This window comes from Argopecten irradians, chromosome 6 (genome assembly GCF_041381155.1).
Source record: "Argopecten irradians isolate NY chromosome 6, Ai_NY, whole genome shotgun sequence".
In the NCBI taxonomy this organism is placed as follows: Eukaryota; Metazoa; Mollusca; class Bivalvia; order Pectinida; family Pectinidae; genus Argopecten; species Argopecten irradians.
The window spans coordinates 11,523,779-11,536,780 of record NC_091139.1 but is presented as its reverse complement, the minus strand read 5'-3'; the positions used below and the strand labels follow the sequence as shown (position 1 = coordinate 11,536,780).

Sequence of the window (13,002 nt, the reverse complement as noted above, 5' to 3'; positions counted from 1 at the left end):
TGTGTTAATGGTGTGAAGTACGTAACTTTTGTAACTGAACAAAAATACTCAATCGTCTGCTCCTGTTTTTGATAGTGAAAAAATACCATTTGTCAGCGGTGGAGCATCTTTAAAATTCTTATCTGGGCCTTTTGTCGTTTTTTTTACAAGATAAGACTCTTCATGTTTTAACATCCGGGTCATCAAAATTATATATAAATTCGTCGTATCTTTATTCTTTTTTTCTCAAAAAATAACAAATTAGAAACACATAGCGTTATTTTTCATAAAGTATTTTGAAATATTCGTTAAAATATCACCTGGGTCATCAGAAAGCATATATTCTTCAGACTGAAGAAAGAAATAAGTTGTATGAGTGATTAAAGGTGAATATCGAACCTTGTAAAGAAGAAGTTGTGTACATTTATAGGATGAATAACACCTTAATGCAAGTTATGCATATTATGAAACAAGTGCTGTATGTTAATCGAACACTTATGGTTACTGTAGTGTAACTATGTTTTCTCTGTACATATAACTATGAAAAGAACAATAATAAAATAATCTAAATTTATGGGAAGATTTTGGAACTTTAATTGTCCATTTTATGATATGATCAGTAATTTAAATAATTCGATATCTACATTCCATACAATGACTGTGTTACTACCTTATTGTTGGTATTTATGAATAAAATTGATTAAAAAAGAACATTATTTTGTGCATGTTTATTTGAAAACATAACTTGTAAACGTGTAAAATAGAAGTTGAATACGAAAGTACATTTATGTATGCATATTTCAAAATGTGCATAAATGTAAAAAAAATGACCGAGAGGATTTTTTGTGATATATTAATTGAATTTATTTTATTTAAAAAAAGTCATTTTCAAATCTATTTACGAAGAAGCGGTGTGGTATTATATAGCTTTGTAGATATCCACAATTATCAAACATAATAACACTTCTTTTATATATTTAAATGAATACATACAACCAAACATCTATGCTAAAACCAAAGTTTAAATAATAAGTATATGTATACATATGCAAGCGTACATACATAAATATTGTGTACACTTAGTTATATGGATGCATACTTACAACGTATCAAGGTTCTCTTGTGTAGTAATCAAATACAATTTATTTAATTTACATCGATTGGGAAAACAAGTTATACAACTTATGCAAATCACTTTGGATGGCTCGGATGTAAGCGCGCGAGAGGTCTCAATGTGGGAGAAAACCGGAGTGCCCGGAGAAAACCCAGAAGATCGGGCAGGTGATCACTAACCTTTTCACGTCCCTGCCAGAGATCGAACCCCGGCCGTCAAGCATTCATTGGCATGCGCAAAATATAACAAGCAAATTTGTGGAATTTATATCCCCCAATTTCGTTAATCAAAAGGCCACAACTCCGCTAAATAGGGTCCAATCAAAGTCCCAATTGAACATGTAACAATGTGTTACCAACTTTCGAGAAAATCTGGTAATATTTGTGAGAATTATTAAACGGAAACAACCGAAAATGCTGTTTTCCGTTAATCAAAGGGCCATAATGCCGCCAAATAGGGTCCGATGAAAGTGCCGAGCGAACTCATTCGAGCCCTTGGTACAAAATTTATAGTTGTGGTGCACGTGGTTATTGTACGGAAACCAAGCGTTACAGACAGGCAGACGGACAGATGGACAATCCTCCGTTTCGGTGAAAGCGGGGAGTAACTATACAGGGGCCATACATGACCAGTCATGTTCCCGATGTCTACTTGGGGTCAGAAACAGTAACGGGGTCATGTCAGAAACAGTAACGGTCTCTCTAATGCTAGGGTGATATCTATAAATAGTAGCACTTTCTAGATCTGCTACAGGGGTAATTCCGGCATTACACAACGGACCTTCAACATGAGTACTGGTGGAAGTACACGAGTCGCTGTGGTAGGTGTCGACATGAATATTATAACCGATTGCTAAATTGCATTTAACTATCTACAAATGATTTGCAATGTATATGTTATGTTATTTTTAGGCCAAAGACGATGTTATGTTATTTTTAGGCCAAAGACGAGAGCTAGTAGGTCTGACCTTAATCTGCTCACGAAAACTATTCGCGTTGTATAGTATATGTTAAACATTTTTCTAACGTTGATACGTGATATATTGTGTACAGTTTACTAGCCTTTAACAAATTCAAATTAATTATATATCTTTTTCATCATATATACATAGAGAAAACATATTTACAATTAATGTTATATACAATCTTAATTTAGTGTTCGATAAAGGTATACACGATTTGTTCATCTAAAAAAATAATACTGCTTATTATCCGTATAAATGCAAACAATTTCTTCAGTGTTATTATGAAAGTAAAGTATTCGGTCGTAGCCAAAAATATTGATCAATATTACAAAGTTTTTTGAGCGGCTATGGTTTTACATTCTAATAAATAACGGAGTTCTCTTGTCACTATGGAAAATAATGTTAAATATTTAAGCAAGACATACACTCTATATATTATGTCCAGGTGACGGGCTCCAATAAGGGTATTGGATATGCTATAGTCCGCGGGCTGTGTAAACAGTTTCAAGGGGATGTTTACCTGACAGGTAAGGTCACGTTTGCTCACGTGATTTTTTTTTCATATACACAATTTTATTTAATGTTATGTAATATTGCAAAATATGATGTAGAGAATAAATGGTTAGTATCTTTGCTGAGTTGTCTATTAGTTCATAGATCTAGACATGTCTTCAAATTGATACTTATAGTATACACAAGTTCCAGCTCTCCCGGTCCGACGTCTGTCTTCCGGCGAGTTAAGCATTTAATTATTTTCTTAACTACTTACCTAGGTTATTTAAGATATGAACATTTTTGTTTATCCAGGAAGAAAAAGACAAACTAACCAATTTTGACAGATTTAATTAAGACAGTGCGATAGAACTCCATTTATACCATGTTTATTTAAACGAACACTGAAAACATCATTAATTATTGTTTTATTCAATTTTCATATGAAAAAGTATATTGGAATCATTGTAACAAATACCATTTTGAAATAAATTAATGTGTTGTATCAATGAAAATTAAATTTCACGTATACCTTACACAATTATTACTACATCCTTTTCCTACGTTTTTACGTTTTCACTATCAAATTCATTCTTGTAAATGTCTTTATATCAAGTAAAAAAAACCCAATTAGATTGAGTTGAGTTCATTTCAACAGCCAGAAATAAGGAACTCGGTCTTAAAGCCGTAGAGGATCTTAAGAAGGAAGGCTGCAACGCCAAGTTCCACCAATTGGATATAACTAAGACGGACACGATAAATAAGCTGAAAACATTCCTTCAGGAGACTTATGGTGGTCTGGATGTCCTCGTGAATAACGCTGGTATTGCATACAAGGTAAAGTTTACAGTAACTTATCATTCCGTCTTTGCATTTTTCAGAGTTATCTGTCTTTGCGAGTAGGTATTGACTGTGACGTCACGTGTTAACGTCATACATTTCAGAGAAAAAACGACATGAAATTCGCTCACAAAACAATGACGTCACAATGGATACCTACTGACAAAGGAGCCTGTTATGTTAAGAATGAAGGTAGAAATTTATGCGGATTTCTTATCTTACGTGAAAATATCAATTAAATGTAAAATGAGCCGCAACAAAAATGAATCAAAATGGGAAAATACAAGCTAATTGTGCATATGTTCAATATCAAGCATAAGACATCTACAATATTTTTGTGGTTCTTCGCATAAAAGCACAATGACGTTTTTAGCTCACCTGGTCCGCAGGGCCATGGCTTTGACCCTGGGGAAGGAGTGAGTGGTATATCATTTTTTATCGCTTCTAGTCATAGAATTCTGCATGGATTGTAACCATATTTGGACTGAAAAAATGTGTAATGCTTGTATAAGATTGTGCTCGACCTCCCCGCCCCTATAAAATCAAAAACATATCGCCTGGCTTCTGTTTTCAACAGTGAAATCTAAAGTATTATTTGCTTTAACGTACAAATAATAACGCTTTTTGATATAACTTTGTTTTCTTCACGATATGATTTAATTACTTTATTCGTAATATCTTATTAGTTCGCGTTTCGTTTCAGCAAGCCTCTACAGCGCCATTTTCAGAACAAGCGGAAGTGACCGTCCAAACCAACGTCAATGGCACGCTTGCTGTATGTGAAGCATTGTTTCCTCTATTGAGGCCAAACGCAAGGTAGATCTGGTAGATCTTTTTTGTTCAGTTTTACAAATTGTCTTTACATAAAGCTGGCAATTTAAGTTAGCATGTAGATTTAGATTTAAACAAGAGGCACAGAGGGCACCTGGATATTATAATGATTAACTGAATTGGAAAGAGAATGAAAAATTTCAACAAATTTGTTTTAATTTTCATAAAAGGATGTGATGGCAAAACAATTTCAGACCAATCTTTGAGACACAATTGGTCCACTTTTATCAAAGCGAGGATAATAATTTAAAGAACCTGTTTAAATGCTGGGATGAAGAGATACTATGTTTAATTGATTTGTAATCTAAATATCCTCATCAGAAAGATTCCAAATGAAGGATTTGTCATAAGGGATGTTAACGTACATGTTCCTCTTGACAAAGTGCTACGAAAACATAATGTGAATTTAATGGTTTGTCAAAGAAAATGTGAGCGTTTACTGCGTACGTGCACTATATACTATTTATGATACTGTAAACTTTCATTCGTGTGCGATTTACTTTCACGAATTTCGCGACCCAAGTAAATTTGCGAATGTTTTTCTCCTCGAATTAATATCTAAATCATTTGTTTTGACAGGAATTATCATTCAATTGTTAAATCCGCGAATAAATATCTTCACGAACTTAATTTGAAATTGAAATCTTGAAATTTGATAGCCGCAACAGTTGGTTTACAGTATTCAGATGGCCATAAAGGTCCATCTGGCATAGTTTTTTCATGCTTTGTCTGTTTTGGAAAAATATTTTCACTTATAAGTGTCAAGCAGATGGAATTTGACACCATAGAACAATAACGCAAGGAGTTCAAACAATATATAGTAAAAAAGCCCGTTCTGTTGCGAGTTCAACACCAAAACCTCGTTTATTTTTCTCGTCGTAATTTCAAATTCTCCATTTTTCAGGGTGGTCAATGTATCAAGTATGGTGTCCCAGTTTGCTCTTAAGAAATGTAAATTGGACCTACAGAAGAGATTGGTAGATATCCCACGTCTTAGTATGGAAGACTTAAAAACATTGATGAAGGACTTTGTAGAGTATGTATCAGTTGAGATCCGTCATATGTACAAAAATAGTAATTAAAATTAACTAATTACAATGAAAGAAAACATTAATGAAGAACTTTGTACAGTACAGTATTATCAGTTGGCATCCGTAATTAGCTATGCACAAAATAGCAATTAAAATTTACTAATAACAATAAAACCTGTCTATAAAGACCACACCAGGGACAAACAAGAGGCCCGGAGGGCCTGTATCGCTCACCTGGTTTGTAATGCCAAGTAATATTCTGAATACTGGTTAATTGTTTCTTTTCTGAGAGAATTTTAATATTAACCTTTAAATCCCCGATTGGGCCTCACCCCTCCTGCCCCCAGGGGGTCAGAGCCAAAATTTATACAAGTTCTGTTCCCCTTCCCCCAAGGATGTTTATGGCCAAATTTGGTCACAATCCAAGCAAAACTCTAGGACAAGTAGCGATTTATAGGATTTACCTCTATTTCCCCTATTGGGCCCCACCCGTCCTGCCCCCGGGGGGCCAGAGCCAAAATTTACCCAAGATCTGTTCCCCTTCCAAAAAGGATGTTTGTGGCCAAATTTGGTTACATTCCATGCAGAACTCTATGACTAGTAGCGATTTAAAGGATTTACCTCTATTTCCTCTATTGGGCCCCACCTCTCCTGCCCCCGGGGTATCAGAGCCAAAATTTATACAAGTTCTGTTTCCCTTCCCCCAAGGATGTTTGTGGACAAATTTGGTTACATTCCATGCAGAACTCTAGGACAAGTACCGATTAATAGGATTTACCTATAATTCCCCTACTGGGCCCCACCCCTCCTGCCCCCAAGGACCAGAGCCAAAATTTATACAAACTCAGTTCTTATTCTCCAAAAGATATTTCTGGCCAAATTTGGTTACATTCCATGCAGAACTCTATGACTAGTAGCGATTTAAAGGATTTACCTCTATTTCCCCTATTGGGCCCCGCCCCTCCTGCCCCTGGGGGGGGGGGGTCAGAGCCAAAATTTATACAAGTTCTGTTCCCCTTCCCCCAAGGATGTTTTGGCCAAATTTGGTTACATTCCATGTAGAACTCTATGACTAGTAGCGATTTAAAGGATTTACCTCTATTTCCCGTATTGGGCCCCGCCCCTCCTGCCCCCGGGGGGTCAGAGCCAAAATTTATACAAGTTCTGTTCCCCTTCCCCCAAGGATGTTTGTGGCCAAATTTGGTTACAATTCATGTGAACTCTATGACAAGTAGCGATTTAAAGGATTTACCTCTATTTCCCCTATTGGGCCCCGCCCCTCCTGCCCCGGGGGCCAGAGCCAAAATTTATACAAGTTCTGTTCCCCTTCCCCCAAGATGTTTTTGGCAATTTTGGTCACAATCCAAGCAAAACTCTAGGACAAGTAGCGATTTATAGGATTTACCTCTATTTCCCCTATTGGGCCCCACCCTCCTGCCCCCGGGGGCCAGAGCCAAAATTTATACAAGTTCTGTTCCCCGTCCCCCAAGGATGTTTGTGGCCAAATTTGGTTACAATCCATGCAGAACTCTATGACTAGTAGCGATTTAAAGGATTTACCTCTATTTCCTCTATTGGGCCCCACCTCTCCTGCCCCCGGGGTATCAGAGCCAAAATTTATACATGTTCTGTTCCCCTTCCCCTCAAGGATGTTCATGGCCAAATTTGGTTACAATCCATGCAGAACTCTATGACAAGTAGCGATTTATAGAATTAACCTCTATTTCCCCTATTGGGCCCCACCCCTCCTGCCCCCGCGGGGTCAGAGCCAAAATTTATACAAACTCAGTTCTTATTCCCAAAAGATATTTCTGGCCAAATTTGGTTACATTCCATGCAGAACTCTATGACTAGTAGCGATTTAAAGGATTTACCTCTATTTCCCCTATTGGGCCCCACCCCTCCAGCCCCTGGGGGGCCAGAGCTAAAATTTATACAAGTTCTGTTCCTCTTCCCCCAAGGATGTTTATGGCCAAATTTGGTTACAATTCAAGTAAACTCTATGACTAGTAGCGATTTAAGGATTTACCTCTATTTCCCCTATTGGGCCCCACCCCTTCTGCCCCCGGGGGACCAGAGGCAAAATTTATACAAGTTCTGTTCCCCTTTCCAAAAGATTTTTGTGGCCAAATTTGGTTACATTCCATTCAGAACTCTATGACTAGTAGCGATTTAAAGGATTTACCTCTATTTCCCCTATTGGGCCCCGCCCCTCCTGCCCCCGGGGATCAGAGCCAAAATTTATACAAGTTCTGTTCCCCCTCCCCCCAAGGATGTTTGTGGCCAAATTTGGTTACAATCCATGCAGAACTCTAGGACAAGTAGCGATTTAAAGGATTTACCTCTATTTCCCCTATTGGGCCCCGCCCCTCCTGCCCCCGGGGGATCAGAGCCAAAATTTATACAAGTTCTGTTCCCCTTCCCCCAAGGATGTTTGTGGCTAATTTTGGTTACAATTCATGCAGAACTCTAGGACAAGTAGCGATTTAAAGGATTTACCTCTATTACCCCTATTGGGCCCCGCCCCTCCTGCCCCCGGGGGACCAGAGCCAAAATTTATACAAGTTCTGTTCCCCTTCCCCCAAGGATGTTTGTGGCCAAATTTGGTTACAATCCATTCAGAACTCTAGGACAAGTAGCGATTTATAGGATTTACCTCTATTTCCCCTATTGGGCCCCGCCCCTCCTGCCCCCGGGGGGTCAGAGCCAAAATTTATACAAGTTCTGTTCCCCTTCCCCCAAGGATGTTTGTGGCCAAATTTGGTTACAATCCATGCAGAACTCTATGACTAGTAGCGATTTAAAAGAAATGTTGACGGACAGACGGACGACGGACGACGGACGCCGACGGACGACGGACGCCGCGCCATGACATAAGCTCACCGGCCCTTCGGGCCAGGTGAGCTAAAAAGGACTTTGTGGTCAAGTAGTCGTTATACACAGGGCAAATCTATGAATGTAAACTTCAAGCTGAATCGTATGCTTATAATTAGATCCAATCATATCTAAGGATATCCGAGCTTTGCGTCTTTTCCACAATCAGGTTGCAATACTGACGAAAATATTTAATTGCATTGTTTTATCTGGGTTTCCAGTGCAGCTAAGAAGGGAAAGCATGCCGACCTAGGATGGCCTGAGAGTGCCTATGGCGTCTCCAAGATTGGCGTCACTGTCATGACTTTGATCCAACAACGAGATCTGTTAAAAGATACGAGAAAGGATATAGTAGTGAACGCGGTAAGACGCTGATGAGATGAGCAATTATCTATAGTCAATGGCAATAATACAGCATGCAAGTTAGTTTTAATTATATACATGTATTCTTAATAATTTTACATTTTAAAAACACTTCTTTCCAGAAATCAATCGCCAACGTAAAAACTTCAAAGCTGACAACATAGAAGCTACTCAACTAGCAATGTTATTCCGTTGCAATATGTCCGAGTTGTGGGCGATTTTATCCAAAAAACGTTTGATAGCGTCGCCATTTCCTTCTTTGTCTATAGTAAAATGACGCCATAAAAATACAATTAAGATCGATTTTGCGATAAATATGGCACAAAAAATATTTCAGATAATCGATTTTAATGCTAAAGTGGTTTTTAGTCAGTACATAAACTCTTATTACGATTGAATAAAAAGATGACAATTAAAGATATGTAAAATTACTAATAATGTAAAGCAAAATTTTCATTTGCGAACTGTATTATGGCCATTGAGTCTACATAGTATTACGCTGAACAATTTAAACATACTGAAGTGATTAGAATATTACAGATATGCAAGAATATTTCACCTCGAGTGTAAGACGTCTCAATACTATGTGTTGGCGTGGAAAATTTTATAAAAGGGTTGAAATACTCCTGTCCACTTGACACATGATGCTATTTTCGATTCTTAATATAACAGCAAAGTAATGATATTGTGATGAACGTTTTTTTTAATCTTTCAATTTTTAAAATCGTTCAGAGTTTGAATAATGCATGAAACGTTCTATTTGACAAATGAATAAAAAGGATCCTCATTATAAATAGATAATGGATAATATTCTGGGAGACAGTAGATGCAGTGTATTAATATGTTGGATAATATGAATAACATATGTAGTGTTTAACAAGATAGTGTTATAGACGCTGGCTAAAGCAGTAATTTTTCAATTGGAACAAACAAAAAAACAAACAAAAAATACATGGCTACAGCGAACGGGGTGTAGAATAACGCTCGGTAGCTACAGATATAAATATGGAATAGGCGTTTGGTAATCAGTAGGGGAACATTCACGAGTAATAAAATTTAACCCAATAAAAGTAGTTTTTCAGGATATTACGGTGATATTTATATGATGTGTATATGAAATTAAACAAAAACAAAAATATTATAATATTACTAACATCGAACATGAATACTAGAACAAATGATAAATCGTGAATAATAATATGTTTTATCTTCCAGTGTTGTCCTGGGTATGTGGATACCGACATGACCTCCCATAAAGGTCATAAAACCATCGACCAAGGTAATAGGACATTAATTTAATCAAACAAACAATAGACTAAGGTATTCTTCATCATATACGCATGCACATTTTTTTTTCATTTCTTTCCTCGTTTCTTCTTTTCTTGTTTGTTTCCTTTCTTCGTTCGTTCGTGTCATTCATTCCTTACTTACTTACAGTGCTTACCTAATTTCTTGCTTGCTTCGGTTACTTACTGAAATACTTAATTACCAATCGTATCTTATCGTGACGCTACCCAAATCGGTACACATTTTGATGATACATGTTAAAATTTTCTAACGTGTGCTTGAATTAAGAATTTTCTTTTAACATTAAACTAACAGATGTCTTTGGTTTTAATTTCATGATTTGTTTACTTGTCAGATATGTTTATAAGACAAGCATCCCTGGTACAGTCTTGTGTTTCAACAGATTTGAGTATCAAAAATGACACACTTCCTAAATTTCATTTGATTAAAAAGTGTCTAGACATGATAAAAGATGTTCATTTAAGGAAACCTTTTATTAGTTTATTTAAGTCACATATCTGTCAAAAATATATCATTCAGCTATTGTTTTCCTTGTTTTAAAATAAATGGTGTTCTCGCACGACGTCGTTTCCCGGATTTGTTTTCACAATTTCATTATTTTTATATTTAAATTGTGATAATAAGCAACATGAAAGAAATTGACATATAATAAATGTCAAATTTACTATGAAGCACCTTAATTATGTTCAGGACAATTAATGCCTGTGTAAACTAAACTTTCTGCTTCATATAAATTAAAAGTGTACCATTTTGAGTAGCGTCACGTTATGTAACATGTTGGTCAATTGTTATCCCCCGCCCAACGAAGTTGGCGGGGGATATACAAATGGGTTCCGTCCGTCCGTCCGTACGAATGGTTTCCGGAGCATAACTCTAAAACCAGTAGAGATATTTCCACGAAACTTCATACACACATTGGTCTTATGGTCTAGTAGTGCCTTTTGCTATTTTTAGGTTTTCATTTTTTGCATTCTTTCCGTAACCATGGGAATATTGCTGAAAATATCATATTTTTGTACCAGATTCGTTTCCGGAGCATAACTTTAAAACCAGAAGAGATATTTCCACGAAACTTCATAGACACATTGGTCTTATGGTCTAGTAGTGCCTTTTGCTATTTTATGGTTTTCACTTTTTGTACTTTTTTCTGTAACTATGGAAACTTTGCTAAAAATTGTAGATTTTTGTGTAAGAATCGCTTCCGGAGCACAACTCTAAAACCATCAGAGACATTTCCATGAAACTTCATAGACACATTATCCTTATGGTCTAGTAGTGCCATTTGCTATTTTTATATTTTCATTTTTTGCACTTTTTCCGTAACCATGGAAGCATTGCTGAAAATATCATTTTTTGTACCAGGTTCATTTCCGGAGCATAACTCTTAAACCAGCAAAGATATTTCCACTTCATAGACACATTCATTTTATGGTCTAGTAGTACCTTTCGCTATTTTTAGGTTTTCATTTTTTGCACTTTTTCCTGGTTTTTTTCATACACATAAGTCTCCACAATCAAACTTACTTCAGCTTTGATATCTCCATTGGCGGGGGATCTGAATGACTATGTCCTTGTTCATAATAAAATTAAACTAATCTGTTGAAATATAAAGTAAATCAATTCAATTATATTCAAATTTTATTGTTTTCCATATTCAAGGTGCTGACACGCCTCTTTACCTCGCCTTGCTGCCTCCAAACACAACAAGTCCAAAAGGAAATTATGTGTCTGATAGGAAGATTGGACCATGGGAAGCGGCTAAATCTTAAAAAGAAAGATTCATGGTTCATAAAACTATTGGTCATTTCACCATTTATTGACTGGCAGTTGTCATGTTGTTAGCAATATATCTGTAATTATATATTTAAGGATTAACTTGAATAGATATTTTATGTTATGGAGATATAACACAAAAATTTGAGTGTACTCTCATCATAAACCGCTTCGCGGTTTATTTAGAGTACACTCAAATTTTTGTGTTCAACAAACTTGGTTTGTGTACAACAAACCTGGTACGTCCTTAAATGACCTTGGCTGTTAATAGGACGTTAAACTAATAAAAATTCAGTCAATCAGAAGCAACGTCACAAACGGCGACGCCATTTTTTTCCTTTATGGGCTGATAAAGTACATTTTTAAGCCAATGAAAATGCTGGTAACAATCAAAATTGAAATATAACTCGATAATAAACTTAACAGAACAAGTTGTCTTCTTTTTTCTCTTGATACATCAATTGTCCGATCGCTAGTCAGTATGTATCCACGCATGTGTTTTTATTAAACATATACAATACAGAATATAAAGTCATAAGCGGTTTGATTGCCAGCTGGTTATTTGATACAACTCGACAGAACATCATTGTATACTTAAAGAATTGAACATTATCCATTTGCATCACATGATGAAATGTAAGAAAAATTTAACTTCGACACTAAGTTAAAATGGATTAAAATAAAGATATTATGAAATATTTCTACCATCGTTTGCTAAACATTCATTAAAATTGATAGTCATTAAAATTGTTATCCGGGCCCTCTGTCATTTTTTTTATATAAGACCCTTTATGTTTTAACATCTTGGTCATAAGCAAGTATGTATTCGCCATTTATTTACTTTTTTCCCAAAAAAATAACAAATTCAAAAACACAGAATTGTTTTTCATAAAATGTTTGAAAATGAATAAATATTCATTAAAATTGATATCCGAGCTTTCCGTCTTTTTCACAAGCTAAGGCCCTTTTGCTTTAACATCTGAGCCATCAGAAAGTATGTATTCTTCAGACTGAAAAAAGAAATAAGTCGTAGGAGAGATAAATTTAAAGTGGTTTATCGTGAATATCAAACATTGTAAACACCGACGAAATTATGTATATCTACAAATGTATTAGGATAACTAACAACTCCTTGATGCAAGTTATGCATATTATGAAGTTTTACATACCTTAATCGAACAATAATGGTTGCTATTTTTTAACTAATATAACTTAAGTGTCAGGAAAGTTACAGCTGTGAACCTATTTGATATTTTTGTTGTGACTTTTTGCTGCATTCCAGACATTGACTGTGTTACTAACTTATTGTTGGTATCTTTATGAATAAAGTTGATTAAAAAAGAACATTATTTTGTGCATGTTAATTTGAAGAAAAAACAACTTGTAAACATGCCATTAAGTTAAACACCAAAGTACATTAATGTATACATATC

At 35.8% G+C, this 13,002-nt stretch overlaps 1 protein-coding gene across 1 annotated transcript; it reads left to right on the top strand.

The window, feature by feature from the left end:
* Positions 1–1,122: 1,122 nt before the first annotated feature.
* Positions 1,123–12,915, top strand: LOC138324984 (carbonyl reductase [NADPH] 1-like). The gene is made up of 8 exons (XM_069270291.1): positions 1,123–1,913; positions 2,503–2,584; positions 3,208–3,386; positions 4,093–4,205; positions 5,125–5,256; positions 8,347–8,488; positions 9,704–9,767; positions 11,456–12,915. Exons 1-8 carry the CDS (start codon positions 1,881–1,883, stop codon positions 11,563–11,565), a joined length of 855 nt encoding a protein of 284 aa, XP_069126392.1. The 5' UTR covers positions 1,123–1,880; the 3' UTR covers positions 11,566–12,915.
* Positions 12,916–13,002: the final 87 nt, after the last annotated feature.